Source organism: Cinclus cinclus, chromosome 28 (assembly GCF_963662255.1).
Source record: "Cinclus cinclus chromosome 28, bCinCin1.1, whole genome shotgun sequence".
Taxonomy (NCBI): Eukaryota; Metazoa; Chordata; class Aves; order Passeriformes; family Cinclidae; genus Cinclus; species Cinclus cinclus.
This window is the reverse complement of record NC_085073.1, coordinates 2,944,644-2,967,199: the sequence shown is the minus strand read 5'-3', so window position 1 is coordinate 2,967,199 and position 22,556 is coordinate 2,944,644. Positions and strand designations below refer to the sequence as shown.

The following is a 22,556-nucleotide window of genomic DNA, read 5'->3' as shown; positions in this document are numbered from 1 at the left end:
GCACCCCATCCTTCCCATTAACATCTGCTTCAGAGACACTTTCCCAGCTTTTGGCTCCAGGGGGTCTCACCCAGAGGGGCTCAGCCTGGCCAAGCCAGGCTTAGCAGCTGTTCCTGCAGCACCCGGCACTCTGGGATCACAGCCCAGTGGGAAATAAATCAGGAAGGGGGGAAAAAACCATGTGGGATTATTCCTGTGGCTGCCCCCAGGCTCCTGGCTTTGTCTGGGGGTTGTGGGGCTTTTTTTTGTTGTTGTTTTCTCAGCTCAGTGGCCTCGGGATGGAATCAGCCAACCATGGGAGGGGGTTGGCCATGGAACAGGGAATCTGGGGCAGGGTTGGGGCTGGTCATGGCTCAGGAGGGGAAATTCAGCTCTAGATGAGGGGGGGTGATCCATCTCCATCCTCCATCCCTGCAGGACATGGGGTAAACACAGAAAGTTCCTGGCAGCTTTGAGTTCCTGGCAGCTTTGATGGAGCTTTGTTTATCAGATAGAAATGAGGGATTTGGTAGAAAAAAAAATGTCTTGGGAATCTTCTTTTTTGGGGACACAATGCTGAAAAGGTCGAGGCTGTGTCAGCCTGCCCAGCCCCTGGGCCGTGTCCCTGTGGCACTGCCACATTTTGGTGCCCAACCCTGAAGTGTCAAGGGCTGCCAGAGCCTTTCCTGGAACCACTGGCCCTGGAGACTGCAGTGAACCAAAATTTCTGCTGGAAATGCCTCTCTGGATAAAAGCTGGGTGGCACAGCCTGGGCTCAGGACCTCTGCAGACCCCTAGGACTGGTGGCCTCCAGGTGAGCCCGAAGGGAGCAGGGCCACTGAGAGCTCTGGGGCAGCACAGGGAAGTTTTTCCAAGAAATCAGGAAATTCTTCCCCAACAGCACTGCAGCAGGGGACAGGGAGCTCCTGGAGCTCCAGGGTCAAACCCAGCAGTGCCTATGGATGTTGGAAGCTCCGTCCTGTCCCTGTGGGATCACAGATGCAGCTCTCCATTTCCCTGTTGCAGCATTCCAGTGACGCCTTGTAAGCTGATTTTTTTTTTTCCCTCTGGAAAAGCTGGGAAAATGCCTCTTGAGCAGATCCCCTGAGGACAGGCAGAATGGACACTTGGCTTGTGGCCCCAGTGTTCCCCACAGGTGACATGACAGAGGACATGGTGGCACTATTGTGGCATCACCCTGTGCCCAGCCCAGGGACTGGTTTTTGGAGAGCAGGTGGCACCTGGATCATCTTGCTGTTATTTGTCACCTCCCATGGGATGGTGGCCAACCCTTCTCCTCCAGGACTGTCTGTTCTGCAGCCCTGAGCGTGACACCCCAGCCCAGGTGCAGATGACCTGCCACTGTCCCATCCCCAGTGACCTCCTATGGTCACCAAAGATGTGACTGCCCCAGAAATGTGACCCCCTTGGGCTGACACAATTCCCCCAGAGTCAGGACCCCCCTAGAAATATGACTGCCCCCAAGATGTGACTGCCAGTACAAACCTGCCCTGGAACCCCCAATCCCAGGGCTACCACTGGCACTGTCACTATCCCCAGGGCTTTTCTGCCACAGGTTCAGCCTCCCCAAAAAGCTGCTGACACCAAACTCCCTCATCCCAACCCCTGTGGTGAACAGGGACCCCAAAATCCCTTCCATGGGGCTGCCAGTCATGAGGGTGGGCAGGATGTTTGCATCTACCGATCACCCCGAGCAGGCTCTGCTGCTGATTCAGTGAATAATTAACACAGCTCATCCCCCTCAGACCATCCGGGGGCTTTACCCATATCCCAAGACTTTTCTCAACCCACCCCGGGAGGATAAATGGGACAAATAATCCGATTTGAGCATCTCTGTGCGTGCTCCGAGGCCCGAGGATGAGGAGGCTCCCCCCAAACGCGGCTCCTCGGCGCAGGAGATGAGACAAAGGCTCGGAACAAGGGGCTCATGTGATCGTGCAGCCGGCGAGCGCCGGGGGAGGAAGCGCTGGCGGTGCCAGGGCTCAGCTCCTGCCAGTGCCACCAGCCCCACGCTCATATCCACAGCCCGAACTAAAACACGCCCTGGGCATCCTCCTGGAGCCTTCAGATATCGCGGGGAGCCCTCCGAGAGCCAGGGGTGCTGGCAGGCGGATGCTCCAGGCATGCAACGCAAGGTGTGTGCCCCAGTCCTGGCATGGGCTGGAGCAAAGCTGGGTGGGTTCATTGGAGCAAAGCTGGGTGGGTTCATTGCTTTCCACCTCAGAATCTGCCAGCAGAGCCTGAGGAGCCCACCCCGAGCCCAGTGACAGGGTGGGCATCCAGAGGGGCGAGCGCTGAGCCTCGTGCCCGGCCTCGGTGCCACATCCCCGTGGTGGCCACGGGGGCAGCTCAGCCCTGGCCCCTCTTCCCTCTGAGGGGGGGAAGCCTGGGGGTCCCCACTAATCTTCCAGATTGCTCCAAGCCCTGCTGCCATTTCCACACGTTCCCACGCCATCCTGCTGCCCACCTGCCCGTGGATGGCCCATCCACCCGGCCACATCAGCCCCGCAGCTGGGAAAAAAAAAATCCACTTTCCCTTCAGGAGCCACCTGAGCCTGGACAAAGCTGAGCCCAAGCAGCAGCACCAGTCAAGTTCACACTCGGGCCAAGGCCAGGAGCCCCCGGCTCTGACAGCAACAAAGCGGCTCCCATAGGGGTGGGAGGATGGAGGGAGCACAGGGAGATCCCAGCAGGTGCATCCCGGGATGCGAGGCCGGCCCTGGCGTTCCCACAGGCCACACACCTGTCAAGACCCAGGGCTAGTGGCTCCTGGTCGCTGTCAGCCCCACAAGTGGTAACCCCACGGGTAGCCCCTATGGCTACTGGTTTCTGGGGCTGGTAGTCCCCCACGGGCCATACACCCATGGCTACAAGTCCAGGGAGCAGCGACAGCTCCGGCCACCCCACGGCCACCCGCCCCATGGGCAGTGGCCCCGTGGCCCGGAGCTCCCGTGGGCAGCAGCCCCAGGGCTGGTGCAGGTCCCTGCAAAGCCCCGGTAGCCCGGGCCCCACTCCGGTACCGCTGCTGTCCCCAGTGCAGCTCCAGCCCGGTGCCGGGACAAACTCTCGGTATCAGCCCGGTGCCGGTACAGCCCCGGTGCTGCTTCATCCCCGGTACCGATCCAGCTCCGGTGCCAGTACACTCCTGGCCCGGTACATCCCCCGGTGCCAGTGCTCCCTTCCCGGTGCCATCACCCCCACCCCGTGTGCCGGGGTACCCCCGATACCGGCACATCCCGGTCCCGATACGGTGCCGGTGCCGGTACACCCCCGTTGTCCGCGCACCCTCCTGTGCCAGTCCATCCCCGGTGCCGGTCCGTTCCCCGATCCCGGCCCTCCCTCGGTGCCCTCCCGGTCCCTCCCGGTCCCTCCCGGCCGTACCGGGGCTGCGGCGGGGCCGGCGCCGCCCGGGTCGCGCATCAGCGGCGGGGCGGCCGCGGGGCCATTTTCTGTGCGGAGCTGTCGCGAGAGCGGGGGGAGGAGGAGGAGGATGACGGGGGGGAGGAAGGAACGTGCGGAAGGGCGGGCGGGGGCCTCGGGGGGGACCCGGCCCCGCCCCGTTCCTCCTCCCCCTCACCCCGGCTGATTTTCCCGGGAGACTCTCCTCACCCCGCGTCCCAGCGCCTGCGGGCAGCTCGAGCATCCCGGGGTTTTGGAGCATCCTGGGGGCTTTGGAGTATCCCGGGAATTTTGGAGCATCCCGGGGGTCTTGAAACATCCCGGAGAGGGAAAGGCATCAGTTCATCCTGAAGCTTTTTGGAGCATCCCAGGGTCCTTGGAGCATCCTGGGGTCTCGGATCATGTCAGGGGCTCAGAACATCGTGGGGGTTCAAAAGCATCCCATGGCCTTTAACATCCTGAAGGCCTTGGAGCACCCCAGGGCTGTTGGAGCATCCTGGGACTTTGGAGCATCCAGAGACTCTGCCGGGTACCCCAGGGGCTTTGGAACATTCCAGGGACAGTGATCATGGAGCATCCTGGGGCTTTTGGAGCTTTTGGGGGGCTTTGGAGCATCTTGGAATCCTCAGAGCATCCTGGGGCTTTGCAGTGTCCAGGGGGCTCAGAGCATCCTGGGGTGCTCAGTCCTTGAGCCCTGTGGGAAATCCTGGACCCCTTGGAGCATCCTGGGGCCCTCTGAGCACCCCAAGTTCCTGGGAACACCCAGGACTCCTGGGGACATCCTGGACTCTTGGGGACACCCCTCCAGCTCATGTGTGCCCGGAGGAGCAGCCCAGACCCCCTGGACCCTCCAAGATCCTCACAGCAGCAGAAGCCCCTGAGAGACCCCCGCCCCTCCCCCCAAACCCCTGGGAGCCCCTGGAGCTCTTTGGAGCTTCCCTGGAGCACCCCAGGGAGTTCCTGAGCTGGCCTTGCTCCCACCTCCCTGCAGGGCTGAGTGGGAGCACCCCACTGACAGCACCCACTGCTGGGGTGGTGCCCCCCATTCCCAGTCCCCAGCCCCCAGGAAGGGCTGAAAGGTGCAGGAAGGAGTTTCCTAAATCCCCAGATTTAGGGACTAAAAGGCCATTATTTTTCACTAAAATAAAATCAGACTTATCCCTCTTGCACTCTACAGTGCAAGGACTCCTAAAAAGCTGTGATTTACAGGAGAAATCACCCTAAGGACTACAGGGGCTGAAAAACCCCATCATGAGGGGAGGGGGGAAAAAACCCACAATTTCCAGTGTTTGGCTGTGAGGAGCTTGAGATTCCATGGGGAATTTCCCATCCTAGTGGGCTTCTGTCCTCTGTTAATTCCACTCTGGAGGACACAGGATCCCCTGAACACTGCTGGACCCACAAATCTAAGGTGGAGAGGTCTGTGTGACACAGGAGCAGCTCCAGTGGGGGCTTGGGAGGGAGGAAGGAAGAGGAGGGCTGGGCTGTGGGATCAGGATCAGGGAAGGAGGAGGAAGAGGAGGGCTGGGCTGTGGGATCAGGATCAGGATCAGGGAAGGAGGAAGAGGAGGGCTGGGCTGTGGGATCAGGATCAGGGGAGGAGGAAGAGGAGGGCTGGGCTGTGGGATCAGGATCAGGGGAGGAGGAGGAAGAGGAGGGCTGGGCTGTGGGATCAGGATCAGGGAAGGAGGAAGAGGAGGGCTGGGCTGTGGGATCAGGATCAGGGGAGGAGGAAGAGGAGGGCTGGGCTGTGGGATCAGGATCAGGATCAGGATCAGGATCAGGATCAGGATCAGGGGAGGAGGAAGAGGAGGGCCGGGCTGTGGGATCAGGATCAGGATCAGGATCAGGATCAGGGGAGGAGGAAGAGGAGGGCCGGGCTGTGGGATCAGGATCAGGGAAGGAGGAGGAAGAGGAGGGCCGGGCTGTGGGATCAGGATCAGGATCAGGATCAGGGAAGGAGGAAGAGGAGGGCCGGGCTGTGGGATCAGGATCAGGATCAGGATCAGGATCAGGATCAGGATCAGGGGAGGAGGAAGAGGAGGGCCGGGCTGTGGGATCAGGATCAGGGAAGGAGGAGGAAGAGGAGGGCCGGGCTGTGGGACCGGCCGGGCTCTGTGGGGTCAGAGCTGTCGTCACTTCCTCTGGCACCGGGCCTGGCCCGGAGGCCGGCCATGAGCCGGGGGTTTGGGCCCTGTTCTTCCCTCTCCCGGCTGGAAATCTCCTGGAGCAGATGTGGGAGGGACTCAGCCCCCAGCCAGCCCCCCCAGCCCCACTGGGCTTTGGGACATCCCCGGAGCCAGCACGGCCGAGGGTCGCGGTTGCCACGGCAGGCATCGATCCTGGCCCCACATGGATGAGACCCCCCTGCCCCTGCGAGCTGCGGCACCCCCTGAGCAGCGGAAGAAAAAGCTGTGGCAGCTCCGGGGGCTTTGCCTGAGAGATTCTTGGAGCTTTTTCCTTAGAGAAACCAGGGCATGGTGACAGCAGGCTGGTCCTGTTTTGCCTCTGCCCCGGCAGCCCCAGCAGCTGTGCTGAGCGATCCGGAGTCACAGCGGAACGCGGAGATGCCTGAGCTGGAGCCCCGGGAGAGCTGGTTTGTGTATTCAGCATTTTCTGGAGGGTTCACTGTGGGAGGTGCAGGGCTGCCTCTGATCTGTGTCTGCCCACGTCACAGCTTTTGTCACAGCCACGGTGGGAGCTGGCACCAGGGTGAAATACAACACCCAGACTCGGTATTTGAGTCGGGTTTGCTGAGTCTAGTTATTTACCGTAATTATTAACAACGATTCTAGTCATACCACGGAGCAGTTTCAGTCCCACAGAATGAACAAGCAGCCAAGAGCCCGTCCTTGCTGCAGGGGTGCCCCCAGCTAAAGGGGCTGCGGAATCCAGCGCTTGGCACCGGCACAGTCCGGGATGCTCGTGAGGAATCGCTCACTCTGTGCCAGCATGGGTGGAAAAACTTCATGGAGCCACCCCTGGTACCTTGGGCATAGCCTCTGGAAGTGGAGTGGGAGGATGGTGATCTCCTTTTCTCCAGCTCAGATCTTCTGCACATAATTCCCAGGGAAAAGCCCTTCCTTGCCGTGCAGCCGGCCCTTCCACCAGCCAGAGGCATCTGGGAAGGGGAGAAGAAATCAGGCGTGGTGCCAGCAGGGCAGGGAGAGGAGCAGGGCAGGGCAGGAGCCTGGTACCTTCTATCAGGACATCAATGACATCCCCCACGTTGAAGCTGAGCTCGTCCACGTCCTGCCCGATGTACTGGTAGAGCGCCCGGCACCGCGGCCCCTCCGCCTTGGGCTGGGGCTTGGGGCGCCGGGCCGGGGGTGGCCGCTGGCCCATGCTGCGCCGGCGCTGCATCCTGAGGGGTGGCAGGGGTGGGGTCCACACCTGGAATGAGCAGCTCCCTCCTGCCCGCCCTGCTGCCCCCCACCCATGGGATGCTCCGTGCCTGCACCTGCAGGGTGGGTGCTCCCAGAGCAGGGACTGGGAGGACTGGGATGCACAAGAACCTGGGAGATGTGTCCTGCCAGCAAAGCCAGATTGCCCCACTCTGGTCCCCTGCTCAGAGGGGAAAGCATCCCCCAGCGCTAGTGGCAGTGGGAGAGGAGGATGGGGCAGGGAGAGGGACGTGGGACAGGACCTACCCAGCCACCCCCTGGTCGGGCACGTTGAGGAAGTCCATGTTGTGCTCGGATGGGGGCCGTGCCTTGGGCTGGCGGCTGGCGTTGCGGGGGGGAAGAGCTGCGGCCGGGGGCCCCCGTGTCTGCTTCTGGGGCATCTTGTAGGTGTCCCTCTGGGCCCAGCCATCACCGCGGGAGATCTGGGGACCCCCGTTCCTGCAGGCTCCTGGAACACCCCGTCCCAGAAGGGTGCGTTGCAGGTGGGCCATGCACAGCCTGCATCCCTGGGTATTCCCCACCATGGGACCCCCTGCTCACCTCTGGGTGCTGGTGGGGCACTTCGGGAAGGTGCTGGACACCTGGTGCCACCTCTTCCCTGTGCTGCCCCCTTCCTTGTGGGCTCTGGGGGGACACAAGCCCCCCGTTAGGTGACAGTCCTCAGAGCCAGCTGCAGGGGCTGTCCCCCCATTTGCACCCTGTTCCCCAAAGGTCCCCGTGCTGCCGCATCAGCAGAGCAGAAATGGGTCCTTCCCAGGGGAGACACAAACCCCACAGGATACACCCAGCTCACCCCACTGCTCCCAGGCCTCCAGCTGTGCCCTGTGACCCCAGTGCTCCTGCATCCCCCCTCTGCCACCCCCCAGTGCCCTGGCACTCACTGGCATTCCTGGGGAGCCCATCCCCGATGCTGACCGTAAGGGTTTTGCCTCCAGCTTTGAGGGTGGCCACGTCGCCCTGTCCTCTGATGAAGGTGACATTGCGGGTGCCACCACCGCCCCAGCCCTCCTTCTTCACCCGAAACTGTAGTCTGGGGGCAAGAGAAGCCATGAGGCTGTGCTGACAGGACCCTGTCCTGCTGTGTCACCTCTCCTGGCCTCCATCCTTACGCGTCCTTGAAGGAGAGGGGCAGCTTGGAGCGGGTGAGCTCCTCGAAGCGTTTGCACAGGAGGCTGATCAGCTCCGTCTTGAAGATGGACTCCAAGAAATTGTCGGCATCATTCTCGTGGAGGATGAAGAAGTCATCCTGCCTGGTGCTGTGGGAGAAACCAGAGGTGTCAACCCCACCAAGGTTGGTGCCATCTGGCTCGGGGGACCCTGCTGGGCTTGGGCCCACCCCAAGGAAATTTGGAGGGTGATTTAGCTGGAAAACTCGCTGGCTTCTGTGAAGCACCCGTGGGGAGCATCCTCCTCAGGGCTGCATGGCCCTGTGGATGAGGGACTGGGGAGCACTGGGGCATGGAGAGGCTGCTGGAGGGGTGAAGGGAAACCCAGCCATGGGGACACCCCGTGCAGAGCCCCTGGTGAGGGACACACCTCAGCGAGACGCCGCTCACTGCCTGCAGCTCCACCTTCTTCTTGAGCACCTCCTTGATCTGCCCCTTCTCAGGCCCCTTCTTCACCTTCTCCCGCCCAATCAGGTAGAAGTACTTGGGAGTGAGGATGAAATCCCGCTTGATGGGCTGGGAAAGGGCAGGAGAAGGGGGTGAGGGGGTTTTGCTGGGGGCACAAGCCCCCCCCCAACATGTCCCACCCAAGGGAAGCCACCAGGAGCTGCACCTGGCTGGTCCCCAGCCCCAGGTGTGTCCTTGTACCTTGAACCTCCGGTCGTATTTGGTGATGGAGTCGGCGAAGTCAATGCGCTCCCGCTTGGCCAGGAACTGGCGCAGCTCTGGCCGCTCCTCCATGCCCAGGTAATCCCCCACAAAATTCCTGTTGATGCTGTTCCTCCGCCGCTCTTTGAAATTGTAGAGGATGCTGGCGGCTGGGAGGGACCCCAAAGAAGTGCAGGTCAGACATGGCTCTGTGCTGGTGGCTCAGAGCCCCCCAAACCAGCTGTGGGGGCTGTAACATGGATCATGGCAGCAAGAAATGGTGCTTGTTTTGTGCCATGGGAGGGATCCCAGGTGCTTGAGCTTGGCTGGCTTTGAAACCCATTAACTGCCTTCAAAAAACTTCGTGCTGTGGGAGGGAGGGATGGACCCAGCTGCTTTCTGGGTTTTCCTCCTTGACTTTTCCTGCATGCTTGGGAGGGTGGGAAAACCCATGATGGGGTCAGGCAGGGACCAATGGTTTGTCCCTGCCAACACTGACTCCCAGCTACTCGCCTCCATCCCTGCAGACTGCGAAATGCAGAGTGAGACAGCACAAGGATCCCAGGGCTGGAAATAGGAACAGGAAATCTGCTCTGCTTTCAGAGTGGGAGAAGACTCCCAACACCTCATGGGCTGGTTCCTCTATCACCTAATGACCTTTAGTGCCATGGTTAGGAGCCAGGCTGCTGCTCTGACAGCTGGGCTGTCCCTGTGAAAAGCACACTGGCAGTATTGGGGTGGCACTGTCCCTGTCCTTGCCCTTCCCTTGTCCTTACCCTCCTCTCTCATCTGCTCGTATTTGCGGATGGCGATGTGCCGGCGCCAGGCCTTCTGGATCACCCGGGCGAAGCTGTCAAATTTCCTCTCCCGCATCTCCTCGAGCAGGAAGAGCTGGGAGGGACAGGCAGTGCTGAGCCAGGATGCCCCAAACCCTCCCCAGCGGTGCCCAGCCCTGGGCAGTGTCTCTCAGGGTCAGGGCCACCTACCGACTCGGGGTTCTTGACGAACACCTTGCTCCGGCCCATCTGGTACTGGTCTGGCTCCATGTTGACCGAGTGCAGGAGGTGCTGCACCCCTTGGCGCTCGTCCCCGCGCCACGATGGCCACGTCTCAGGGGTGAGGATGGCATAGCTGTGGGGACAGATCAGGGTCACAGAATCCCACAATAGTGTGGGTTGGAAGTGACCTTAAATTCCGTCTCGTTCCACCCCCTGCCGTGGCAGGGACACCTTCCACTGTCCCAGGCTGCTCCCAGCCCCAGTGTCCAACCTGGCCTTGGACACTCCCAGGGATCCAGGGGCAGCCACAGCTGCTCTGAGCACCCTGTGCCAGGGCCTGCCCACCCTCCCAGGGAACAATTCCTAATTCCCAATATCCCATCCAGCCCTGCCCTCTGGCAGTGGAAGCCATTCCCTGTGTCCTGTCCCTCCATCCCTTGTCCCCAGTCCCTCTCCAGCTCTCTTTAATCCCTGGAAGGTCTCGCCGAAGCCTTCTCTTCTCCAGGTCGAACGCCCCCAGCTCTCTTCACCTGTGAAGCTGTGCCGGGGCCTCCCCACCCTCACAGGGATGAATCTCCTCCTGACAGGGTGCTATGGGTCACAGCTGTGCTGTGGGACCTGCCAGCCCCATGCCAGTGGCCACTCACCGTTGCAGAAACTTGTGGAAGAGGCGGCGGTAGGCGAACCCTGCCCGGCGCACCCGGATGTTCTCCTTCAGCCCCAGGTACTCCACCTGGTGCTTCACCCTGTGCAGCGCAGAGGGACAGTGTGGAATGGATGACAGGTTAGGAGGGGACATAAAGGTGCACCTAAAGAGGACAATGTGTCCCCACACACTCCTTGCACTTCCCTTGGTTTGTGGACAGCTCAGAGTGACCAGCCCAGGGCTGCAGGTTTTGGAGGAAAACTGTCCTGGCCACATCTCTGTTGAACCCCTGACGCCTAGGAGTTTTGAACTTTCTATGCTTTCTAACACTGACCTCCAAAAGAGCACTGCTTTTAACTTAAGGCCTTAGAAAAGGCTTCCAAAATTGAGTGATGAAGTTAAAATCACTAGTGTGTAGTTTAAATAGAAGTGTGTAATACCACATGGTGAAAGGTTTAAAATTTGAGATTTTAAAATATAATAGTAAGTATGAGACAAGATGGAAGCTCTTAGGCTCTTAGCTCTTCTTCCTTCATGTTCCTTCTTCTTAGTTTTTGGTAGTACTTTTTTAATTAGATAAAAAATCCCGCAGTGCAGGTCACAAGTGTTTAGTCATTGATACAAAAATATAAATAATATAAATGTTAGTTTTTAATTAAATACTTAAGCCTTAAAAAAACTTGTGACAAGCAAAATACAGCTCCATTTTCTTGCTTTTAGCTTGTTAGCTAAAAAAAGTACTATAAAACTTACTGTACCATAAACAAAAATTAATAAACAACCAAGTCCAAACACAAAAATCCTATCTCTTGTGCTTCAATTCTAACTTTTAAGTAAAGGCAGAGGGAAAAAAGAAGCCAGCCACTGATATGTGGTGCCATTAATACATTTCCATGGCCAGGTCTGGTTCCCTGGGCTCTGTGGGCTCCCTGTTACCTGCTCTCCTCCCAGTCCCGGGGTTTCTTGGTCTCGTTGGGTTTGATGCAGCGGATGTAGTGTGGGGTGCACTTCATGAGCGTGTTCACCAGATCGTTGGCCTGTTTCTGGTGCAAGGATTGACCTCTGTAGCATCAGAGGGGGTGGGGGGAGCACAGCCCCTGCCACTGCCCCAGAGGCAGCTGCTGCTCTGCAGCCCGTGGGACACACCTTGATTTTGGAGCCCGCCGTGGTCGGTCGTCCCTTTTTGTCAGAATCGAGTTTTTCTGGGAAAAGCATCCGGATGAAACCGCTGGAAGGGAGGTGACAGTCCCCAGGTGAGAGCTGCCAGGCTCTCCAGGCTCAGCACGGCCTGGGCTGAGGCTGGCTCCAGCTCTGGAAAATCCTTTACTGTGGGGCTGAGTCCCTCTTCCCTGAGCGCCCCCAGGAGCAGGAGCAGGGGCAGGAACAGGGGCAGGGGCAGGAGCAGGGGCAGGAACAGGGGCAGGGGCAGGGTCAGGGGCAGGGGCAGGGGCAGGGGCAGGAACAGGGGCAGGGGCAGGGTCAGGGGCAGGGGCAGGGGCAGGGGCAGGAACAGGGGCAGGAACAGGGGCAGGGGCAGGGGCAGGGGCAGGAACAGGGGCAGGGGCAGGAACAGGGGCAGGGGCAGGAACAGGGGCAGGGGCAGGGGCAGGAACAGGGGCAGGAACAGGGGCAGGGGCAGGAACAGGGGCAGGGGCAGGAACAGGGGCAGGAACGGGCAGGGGCAGGAACAGGGGCAGGGGCAGGGGCAGGAACAGGGGCAGGAACGGGCAGGGGCAGGAACAGGGGCAGGGGCAGGGGCAGGGGCAGGGGCAGGGGCAGGAACAGGGGCAGGGGCAGGAGCAGGAGCAGGGGCAGGGGCAGGGGCAGGAACAGGGGCAGGGGCAGAGCTGGTGGATGATCCCACTCTGCCCAGCCCTGCAGCCCTGGGATGCCCCCAGTGCCCATGGGGCCGTGCAGGACTGAGCACCCCAAGCTGTGATGCCCACAAAGGCAGGATCAGCCTTTAAGATCTGGATGTTGAGGACTCTGCCCTTTCCCCCAGCCCGTTTGGGGTGGCCCAGGTGTCCAGCACTGGCAGACTCACTATTCACTGCTCTGCATGAGCTCGATCAGGTCGGTGAACAGCACGTCACGGTTCCGCTCGCAGAAGCCGTTCACATCATAGGACACCTGGGGACAGGAGGGAACCTCAGCTGCAGTGGGTGGGGCTGTGGGGTGCAGGGTGTGGGGTTTGGGGTGCCCTACCCACCTTGCCAGCATAGTGGTGGATGACAAAGCCTGAGTTCCAACTGTTGAAGTGCTCGTGGGTGCCCACGGCTGCCTGCAGCTTCTGCAGCAGGGTCTGGTCAGCACCCTCACCCGTGGCATGCATGGTGGCACACACATCATCCAGGACACTCATAATTCCAGGAGGGTTCTGGGACAGGGAAAGGGAAGCCATGGGTGGGGCAGGGCCCAATCCTGCACCTGGTCACAGCTGCTTCATGCTGAGCCACAGCTTAGAGCTGGTGCCCTCCCACGGGTACTGGAAGTGTCCAAGGCCAGGCTGGATGGGGCTTGAAGCACCCTGGGACAGTGGAAAATGTCCCTGCCCATGTCAGGGAGTGGGACAAGATAATCCTTAAGGTTCCTGCTAACCCAAACCAGTCTGGGATTCTCTGCTGCTTGACAGGACCAGCTTTTGCCACCTCAACAACCCACCCACCCCTGGGTGCCTCTGCTCCCCAGAAAGCCTCCCCAGCAGAGGGGACCCCACTCACCAGCTTGTTCTCTATCAGGTCACACACCACCTTGTTGTTGAAGTACTGGATCTGTGTCCACTTGATCCCCTCCTGCACATACTCCTCCTGGGCAAGCACAGGGAGAGTCAGGTGAGCCCTGAACCCCCGGGATGTGCTGCAGACCCCCTGCTCCAGCTGTGGTGCCAGGGAGGAGGGGATGCAGGAATTGGGGTGCTGGTACAGACCCACAGCCCCCAGCCCAGCCCCCAATACCTGCTCTGCCTTCAGGGTCAGCTCAATGAAGATCTGCTGCAGCTTCTCATTCACAAAGTTAATGCAGAATTGCTCAAAGCCATTTTTCTGCATGAAAAATGGAAGAGAAAATGGTGCTGAGTTGTCTTCTGCTCCTCTGGCTCTGGGGGGGACCCCAACCAGCAGTGCCTGGGTGCTGCTCCAGGGACCCTTCTCAGGGCCACCTGATCCAGGTGCTGTCCTTGCTGTGGGAGCAGGGCAGGACATTCCCAGCTGGGCTCCTAGAGCACAGCCACACACACCTGGAATATCTCGAAGCCGTAGATGTCCAGCACACCAACACTGTACTCCTCGTATGGCTTCTGCATTGCCCGGTTGATTGACTGTGGGGCAGAGGGGACAAGGTGGATGCAGGGCGGTGGGATTGGCTGTCTCCTGGACCAGGGGGTGACCATCCCCTCTCACACACCTCCACAAGGAAGTCGAAGACTCGGGCGTAGAGCCCCTTAGCCAGGGCGTCCCGCGTGTAGGCTGCCTGCTCCACGTTGAGGGTGACAGTGATGGACTCGGAGCGGCCGCCCCACTTGCTGTCCATTTTCCTGCTGGTGACCTTCTCGTTGAGGCGCTCCTGGTCGACCCCCAGCAGGTAGGCAGGAAAGGCCAGGGCTGGGCAGAGTGGGGCTGGTCAGGGCTGTGTCTTTCTCACCTGGCTCGGGCCATGGTTGAAACCCTCAGCCCCACCCAGGTGTGAAGGACAGCAGGGGGACAATGACTGGGGACGTGGGATGGGTCCTTCCTCTCCCAAAGTTACGCCTGGCATCTGTCCCCTGGCTAATCAAGCTCTGGCTGAGCCATTTGCTTGCTGCCCCATTTTCCCCATATGTAACCTGGGGAAGGTGCTGGTGCTGCTTCCCTTCCTCTGCCACTCATTCCCGAGGGTCCCTGTGACTGCCCCCGCCTGTCCCCTGGAGCCACTTGGCTACTCACAGTCAGTGTTCTCCACGTGGGCATAGTTGCCCTCCTCCCTGAAGCTGATGTTGCCCAGGTGCAGGATCCCTGCCACGATCTGCAGCACCAGCTGCTGGTCCTCGCCGCGGATGCCGATGACCTGCATGGCGTTCTGGGGGTGCACGGACCCCGTGAGCCCCCGCCTGGCCCCAGAGCTCTGGGGACTCCCCTCCCTCTCAGGCACTCACCATGGTCTCATGGAAGTCGCTGCGGTCATCTGTGCCCTCCACCTGGTAGGTGTCTGTCTGGTTCAGGTAGAAGTAATAATCCGGGCTCATGATGCCCAAATTCTGTCGCTGCTCTTGGGATGCTCCTTGGATGAGCTGGGAGAGGACAAGGGGCTGTGGTCATTTAGCTCCTGGTCCATCCCTGCAGCCTGGTGGCTCCAGGCCATCCCCATACCTGATAGTAGATGTGGAAATTCCTCTCGCACTCATTCTGGCTCACCACACGTGACTTCTCCAGCAGGAAGTTGGAGATCTTGCCCCCATCGGGTTCTCCACCCCGGCTGAACTGGATCTCGAAGTATTTTCCCTGCTCCATCACAGATTCTGCTCAGAGCTGTGGTCCTGCCTCAGGGGATTCCTTATTCCACACTCCCCCCCCTCCCCCCCCCCCCAAACACCTTCCCCCCCTACATGAGGAGCTTTGCTGGGATGTGGAACCCTTGGCTGAAAACTTCATGGTTTATGTGGAGAACTCATCGCTCCTGAACTGGCCAAAAGAAGGTTGGAGCCAAGTGGGATTGGTCTCTTCTCCCACAGAATAGGCAACAGGACAGAGGGAAATGGCCCCAGGGGAGATTTAGATTGGATATCAGGAAAAACTCCTCCACTGAAAGGGTGGTGATGCACTGGAAGAGACTGTGGTGGAGTCAGTCCCTGGAGGGATGTAAAAGCTGCCTGGATGTGGCACTTGGGGACATGGCCCAGTGGTGGCCTTGGCAGCGTTGGGGGAATGGCTGGACTTGATCTCAAAGGTCACCTTTCCACCCCAGCTTGTTCAAGGGCTCTGCTGCAGCACTGACCCCCCGCACCTGCCCCGGCACTTACGAAGCGGCTGGAATTGTTGTTCCTGACAGTTTTGGCATTTCCAAAGGCTTCCAGCAGTGGGTTGGACTGCAGGATGATGTCCTTCACGTGCTGGGGACAGCAGAGGGGTGGGCTCAACACAGCTGTGTCCCACTCCAGGCCTGGGGACATACCTGAGGCTTTGCATGTTCCCAGTCCTGGAGTGGCTGCTCTGTGTGTCACCATCAGCCAGGGGGGTTGGGGCTGGGGTGGTGGGGATCAGCTGGGAGGTGAAATGATGAGTGGCAGGGGGGACAACAGACCTACCTGGACTTTCTCCCCACCCCCAGACACTTTGGAGATGTAGCCCATGATGTATTTTGCTGCCACTGTTTTCCCAGCTCCGCTTTCCCCGCTGTGCAAATGGCAAAGCAGAGGAGATGTGAAATGGCCCCACCAGAGCCACCCATCCTGGGGACTCTGGGGTGAGTCCTGGAGCAGGACCAGAGGATAACAGTGAGTTTTTGGGACTGTGGCCACCCCCTTGGATGGGGCTGCCGAGGGGTGTCAGGGTGAGCAGAGCATGGCTTGGTGAGGAGCTGCTCCATGAGACATTGAATTTGTTGTCACTGGATTTAGAAGTGGAGGAGAGAGACTTGGGAGCCTCAGAGGGAAGTCTCCAGCCTTGCCCCACATCCTGACCATTTCCCTTGCAACACTGCCCCGGAGAGCTGCATTGCACAAGGCTCTGTCACTGCCCCTGGTCACAGCCTTGCTTGGTCCCTCCAGACACCCCAGAGCCCAGGAGCCAACTCTTCAGCCACCTCTTAGCTGGGAAACCCCGGCTGGGGAGGAGGGGTGGTGAGGACAGATGTCCCCAGGGGCAGTGACAGCCCAGCTGTGCCCCAGTGTCCCCCGGTACCTGATGATGACACACTGGTTCTCGCCATCGATCAGCATGTTCCGGTACATGTTGTCAGTCAGGGCGTAGATATGGGGGGGATTTTCATACTGGGCCTAACCAGGGGACAGGGACAGCGGGGCTGAGCACAGGGCAGCCCCCAGCTCCCTCCCCAAATCCCCTTAACTGCCCACAGGGGAGCCAGCCTCCTCCCACTGACCCAAAACAAGGGACAAGGACAGCAGTGCTGGGCACAGAGCAACCCCCAGCTCCCCAAATCCCCCTCACTCTGCCCAGGTGGGAATCAGCTTCTTCCCACAAACACCAGCTCATCAGCAGTGGGGCTGGTGTTTTCAACTCTCCCCTCCTCCTTGGGAGGCTCGCTGGGGCAGAGCCACTCCAGCTGCATTTTACCATCTTTGGGTTTCTTCAGGGAGCATTTCTGAGCTGAATTCCCCAGGATTTGCTGCTGGATCTCTTGTTGGGAGCACAGACCCCTGCAGCAGCCAAGGGGCTGCTGAGGATGAGGACCCTCAGGGGTATGCACAGAATTAAGCCCAGATTGCCCCCGGGGCAGCCTCACCGCGCCCTGGTACAGCTCGATCTCCCGGTCGGTGAAATACGGCATCTGCTTGAAGGGGTTCACAGAGATCAGCACGGGCCCGATGTAGGTCTGGGCAGCAGGTCAAGGGCCATGTGTCCCTTCCCATGTCCCCCCTTCCCACTGCCCAACCCCACCCTGGAGGCTGGAAGGTGGTTATGGGGTCCCTGCCATGTCCTGGGAGCTGCAGCAGGAATGGCACGAGGGTTTCCAGCTTGGCACGGGCAGAGCTGCTCTGCTGCCATGACTTGGGGCACTCCCAGAGCTTCCTCGGGCCCGGAGTGTCTCCTGCAGTGTGCTGGGAGCAGGAGCATCCCCTCAACTCCCTGCTCTGGCTGGGGATGGATACAAAAGCATCTTCAGCATCCCTGGAATCCACGCTCTGCTCACGCTCCATTTGCAGCTTATCTACCAGGAGCCCATCTTGGTTTTACATCCAGGGAAACTGAGGCACAGAGAGGAGAGGAACCTCGGCTCTTGCCTTTCCCTGCCCACCTGCCACTCCTTCCCTGAAGCATCCCCGAGTCCCTCGGTGTGGGCAGGGCCATGGAAAACCTGGAAATGCGGGATGGGGATGAGTCCCCAGCTGGCTGAGGAGATGGAGGATGGGGATAGAGCAGTGCAGGTGGGGTTATCCCAAGCCTTTGATACCCTATTTGTGTCCCACCTGCCAGCCGGGTAGGGGGAGAGTGGCCGAAGGGCAGGAAGAGGGAGCTTTTCTGGGAAATGCAGAAGCTTGGGATGTTGAGTCATGACTGGACAGAGCCCTGCGTGCAGCAGCACAGTAAAAACAGGAAGAAAGAGGCACGTGGGGTGTTTCTCCCCTAAAAAAAACAATACAAAAAATGCAAAAAAGCCAGCCCCAAACCAAGCCCCAAATGGATGTAAAGCCCCAGGGCTGTGGGGGGAGGTGGCTGAGTCACAGTCACTGGGACATCGCCTTGTAAGGACAGGGCCACATACATCTTCACATCTCCAGGGGAAATCCAGCAGCATGGGCAGCACCTCTGGCCCTTGAGCCCTCCCCTGTGCCCCTCGGGGCTCTGGTCCCTGTCCCTTGCCACCCTTGCCCTGGGGAGCAGGGGTGGTACCAGGGCACCGAGCTGGCCACATCCCCAGGCAGGTGTGGGGTGAGCAAAGGCTTGGGGACATGTCCCTGTCCTCTTCCAGAGCTGTGGGGCCCAGCAGTGCCAGCTTCAGGATGGCAGCAGGGAGCTGGAGCAGCTCCATGTCCCTTGTTCTGAGATGGTGTCCCTTGTATCCTGGGATGATGTCCTCTGCACTGGGATGGTGTCCCCCATGCTGGGATGTTGTCCCCTGTGCTGGGATGGTGTCCCCTGTGAGCTGGTTTGGTGTCACCTGTGTCCTGGCCCACCGGGGGACAAGGGGTGGCACATACCTGCAGGGATGTTCCCGCTCCATCCAGGGTTTACCTGGATTTGTAGGGGGTTCAGAGCAGCCAGGACTTGCTGTGGGTGTCGCTGGGGGTAGGTGACAGTGACAGGGACAATGGCCACTGCTGCCACCCCAGTCACAGGCAGGGGAGTCCCCGGTGTGCAGGAGTAGGGGGAGGTGAATGTGAGGGGCTTTGCTTGGGGCTTTGTGGCCACAAAGGAAGGACCAAGGTGGGTCCTGCAGCACGGCAGGGCAGGAAGTTTGGTTGTTGTGCCTCTGCCAAATGCAGCTCAGCTCGGGCATGGTGACATTCCCACAGCCTGTCCCAAACTTGTCCCCACAGGGCACAGGGCACTGCAAGCACTGGGCAGCTTCAGTTTGTCCCATACCCTGAGAAAGCCTTGAAGCCCATCCCTGCTGCTCCCTATGCCTGTCCCCACTGCCTGGGGAAGGATACAAAGATGAAATCATCCATGAAACGCTTCTTGAGGTTCTCCACGATGGCCTCCTCAGAGATCTTGGACAGCAGCACCATGTCATCCACGCCGCTTTGCTTGACATTGTGGCTCTGCCAGTGGAATCGCTCCTTGCTGCCCTGGGGGGACACAGCGACTGTGCCAGGGCCACCTCCTGCCACCAGGGCTGGCTCTGACCCCCCCGAGCTGGTGGGACTGGTCCCCGGCTCAGCAGTCACTCCAAACCAGGCACCTCGTGGTGCAAAGGGAGGGGTTTGGCCGAGCTGGGAGCTCTCTGAGCTCTAAATTCAGTGCACTGGGAATTGTCCCAACCCTCTGGATCCCTCCTCACCTCCTGGCACCTGCAGAGGAGCAGACAGAACCTGCTCCGGCCCCTCTGCTACTCACCCGGGCTAATGAAGGACTAACGAAGCAATTGATGCACAGACAGATTATGAGCCAGAGCAACACAGGGAGAGGGTGGTGGTGGCATCCTCTGCACCCCCACATCCTCCTTGCACCACCGTGCCCCTGTTCCCCTTCCTCCTGCCCAGGGAGGTGCCAGCACCCTCTGCCCAGCTGTCCCCAGCTCACCCAGCTCTGTCCTCTGGGGGCTGTGGGGCAGCAGCAGAGCTGGGCTGTGATTTCAGCCCTTGTGGGGTAAACACAGCCCTGGGCTGGGAGGGGGGGTTTTCATCGTGCAAAAACCACCCGAAGGCCTCCCCTTGCCCTCCGTGTCCCCACAAACAAGCTGGGCACTGCTGTGGTGCCTGTGTGGCCCCCGGCACGGTGCCCAGGAGGGGATGCCCCATCTGGACTGGTCTGTGGTCCCTCTTTCCCCATCACCGTGGTTCCTCTTTCACCCCCCATGCTCCTGTCACCGATTTCACTTCTCCCCCATCAGCCCTGGCCTCTTACTCTTTCCATTTCCCCTTTCTTTTTCTCTTCCCCTTTTGTTTGATTTCCCCACAGGCTCTCAAGATTTCAGGGCTCTGGATCCTGACACCTTTGCAGCCTCCTGGCTCCTGGCAGCCTCTGATTTTCACTGGGTGTCCCCAGCCCCCACAGCCACCCTGGGGTGTCAGTCACAACCTGGCTCCATCATGTGCTGCTCCCCTGCTCACCTCCCTCCTCACTGGGCTCTGCATCCCAAACATCCCCTGTGCCCCCTCTCCAAACCCCAAATGCAAGTCAAACCCCCATAATTGCTGAAGGGGCTGTGTTGTCCCACCACCTTTTTTTTGGGTCAACTCAGGGGGTTCAAGGGGTCCAGGGCTGCTCACACAGCCTGAAATCACCCAGGGAGCTTCTCCTCTTCCTCCTGGGCCTTTTTCTTGCCTTCATCCTAGTATCCCCTAGGAAATCCAGCTGGACAAACACAGGCAGGCTCATCCATCCTCTCCAGGTCACTGTGGTGTCACCCAGGGTCCCCAGGGGCTGCCCAGCTTCACCCCACCCAGGCCCAAACCCTGGGCTTCAGGAGGAGAAGAGTGGGAAGAGCCCATGGGCAGCCAAACACCTCCGTGCCCTGTCCCCATCACCCCAAATCTGCTGGCACAGGCACCCTGGGCTGCTGATCGAGGGCAAGTTAAGGAGAAAGGAGCATTTCCTGCATTGAGAGCTCAAGGGTTTTGAGCTGACACCCAGAGATTCTCCTTCAGCCACACGACTACTCAGAGCTGTCAATGGTAAATGTGTCTTCACCCCCTCTTCCTCTGGGCCAGCTCAGGGGCTTTCCTGGCTCTGCTGGGGCACCTGGTGCAGCCCAACTGTGAGGAAAACACCAGCTCACAGGTGGGAGGACCTGGGGACCTGCAGAGCCCTGGGTGTTTCCAGAACATCTGGGCTGGGAAGCCTGGCTTCCCTGGGTATGTCATGGAGGGTTTGCAGGGCCAGGGCTCACTAAAACATCAGGTAAAATGCAAGTAAAACCAGGCTGAAGAGGAACTGGGATCCCTTAAAGCCCTGGTATTGCCCCAGCTCGGTGCTCAGAGAGCTCCCATGGATAGGGCTGCAGGTGGCATCCCTGTAGGGAGTGTGAGCACAAGTTAATTTTCTTCCAGAGGTTTGGGGCAGCAGTTTCCTGTCCAGTCCTCTCTGTCCAGGCACCTCCTCTGCCCCAGGACAAAGCTGCCCGGGAAGGGTGCCTGGACCAAGCCATTCCATCCTCATGCCAAGCAGGAAGAAGCTTTTGTCCCCCCTCCACTTTCCAGGTGTCCTTTGCAGCCCCTGTGCATGAGGGCCTTTGCTCCAAAGGTGGCAGGTGACACACGAGGAGCCCCTGAGCATCCCCAGCTGTGGGACTGGCACTGTCCCCACCCTGGTGCTGGGGGCCAGGATGCTCCTGGCACTCAGATAGGATCTCTGGGCAGGGAGGGGAGCAGCCCTGTGGCAGCACATCCTAAACATCGTGTTTTCTTCAAATGTGTGGTTTAAACCACAAAAAAAAAACAAACAAAAAAACTGCAGCACCAAGCAAGGAGCAGATGCAGCCCAAGGTGGCACCTTTTGAACCGAGATAAGCCAAGACCAGAAGCATCAACACCTTAAAAACCACCGGAAGCCTTGAGAGGAGCAGCAGGTTTGTCACATCACAGGCACAAGCAGAATTTGGGGATGGGGCTGACCCTGGACCTGGGCCTGGCAGGGGTCAGGATCATGGCTGCAGAGTCCTTTGGTCCTCCAGAAAGCTACAGACCAGCTTCAGGCGGCGAGGAGGGGACAGTGTGTCTTTGGGGACAGCGTCTGAGCAGCCTCTTGGAGGTGACAGCCCCAAGCGTGGGTGGAAGAAGGTTCAGTTTCAGCCTGGCCACTGTCCCCTTCCTGTCTGGTTGGAAATAGCTGGGGACGGACAGCTTTACCCTAAGTGGCACAGGAAGCAGAGCTGGGAGATGAAAGTCCCTTTCTCCATATCTGAGCATCTTCCTAATTTGGAGAGCTTTCATCTTCCTCTTCTTCCAGATCAACTCCCAGAAGTGGCTGCTGCCCTCCCAGCCCCATGTCCTCCCTGCAGCTCCTGTCCCCTGCAAGGTCTGACCCTGGGGACCAGCACCAGAGGGTCCCTCCTGGTCTGGGGTACGTGGCTGCCACCCCTGCCCCACGATCTGCCCCACCAGCACCACCAGTGCTGACACCAGAAGCACCACTGGGAACACCAATTTGTACTATGGGTACCAAAGCAGAGACAGCAAAACCCAAACCCTCTGTGCCAGCAGAGACCCATCCCCTGATGGTCCCCACCCTATCCTTGGGGACATCAGCCCCCAGGACCCCACACCCACCTCAATGCCTCACCCAGCCCTGTCCCCGAGCTGGGGAATACTGTCCCCTCTCCAGCAGGGACATGGGGCAAGCCCCTGGCACCTCCCAAGGCAGCAAGGGACCAGGCTGGGTGCAGGGGAGGGCAGGGCTGAGGGAGTCCTGAGGTGGCAGGAGTAGAAGGTGACCCCTGGGGAATGGAGAGGAGCAGGGTGGGGTCCCCAGGAAAGCCCTGCTGGCACTCACCATGATGTCCCTGTGTCCCCCCCACGCCGAGGTGCTCGGGGCTCCTGTCACCGATTGCCTGGGGCCATCCCGGAGCACTCGGGCTTTGCCTTTCTCTGTAACAACGTTTGTGACGAATTTTCTTTCCCTCCCACCACTTCCTCATTTTGCACCCTTTGTGGGGGTGGGGAGGACAACGGCAGCTTTTCTGCCAGGGAAATTTGGGGTAGCCCTGGCCAGGTTGTCCCATCTCTACTGCTGCTGGTGTCACTGTGCTGGATGAGGGAACAGATGGTGGACAGAGCCTGGCAGGGATGCTCAGAGCCTCGGTGACCTTTCCCATCACCCTGTGGTGACTGGGGTGGATGTCACCTGTCCAGCAGCCACCTGTCAGTCAGTGTTTGGAGATGGTTTTAGGAGCAAGATGCTTTTGGTTGCTGATTTTTTTTTTTCTTCCCAGGTCTTTTAAATAAAAGAGGCTCCACTTGAGCTGCAGAGAAAATCAGGGT

General features: G+C 59.6%; 1 protein-coding gene across 5 annotated transcripts; it reads right to left on the bottom strand.

Moving 5' to 3' along the window:
- Positions 1-5,805: 5,805 nt before the first annotated feature.
- Positions 5,806-22,125, bottom strand: MYO1F (myosin IF). Of its 5 annotated transcripts, XM_062510399.1 has the most exons (28): positions 22,069-22,125; positions 18,567-18,704; positions 16,697-16,786; positions 16,135-16,229; positions 15,540-15,627; positions 15,255-15,344; positions 14,605-14,736; positions 14,391-14,525; positions 14,182-14,314; positions 13,664-13,860; positions 13,497-13,577; positions 13,216-13,302; positions 12,982-13,068; positions 12,471-12,638; positions 12,306-12,391; positions 11,408-11,489; positions 11,198-11,304; positions 10,263-10,361; positions 9,604-9,748; positions 9,394-9,508; positions 8,618-8,787; positions 8,340-8,485; positions 7,913-8,059; positions 7,685-7,833; positions 7,344-7,427; positions 7,050-7,251; positions 6,597-6,763; positions 5,806-6,520 (listed from the first exon to the last, which is right to left on the bottom strand). In XM_062510399.1, exons 1-28 carry the CDS (start codon positions 22,069-22,071, stop codon positions 6,444-6,446), a joined length of 3,300 nt encoding a protein of 1,099 aa, XP_062366383.1. In that variant the 5' UTR covers positions 22,072-22,125; the 3' UTR covers positions 5,806-6,443. The 5 variants fall into 5 exon arrangements, with proteins under 5 accessions (XP_062366383.1, XP_062366380.1, XP_062366381.1 ...); XM_062510396.1 differs by having other exon boundaries at positions 5,806-6,763; XM_062510397.1 differs by having other exon boundaries at positions 5,806-6,763; positions 18,567-18,699; positions 22,069-22,122.
- Positions 22,126-22,556: the final 431 nt, after the last annotated feature.

What these genes read in the sequence shown, in the direction of transcription:
- MYO1F (XM_062510396.1), bottom strand. An exon ending in AACCAGTGTGTCATCATCAG is followed by an intron (nt 15,628 to 16,134) that starts GTACCGGGGGAC and finishes CCATTTGCACAG; the next exon opens with CGGGGAAAGCGGAGCTGGGA. An exon ending in GGGGTGGGGAGAAAGTCCAG is followed by an intron (nt 15,345 to 15,539) that starts GTAGGTCTGTTG and finishes TGCTGTCCCCAG; the next exon opens with CACGTGAAGGACATCATCCT.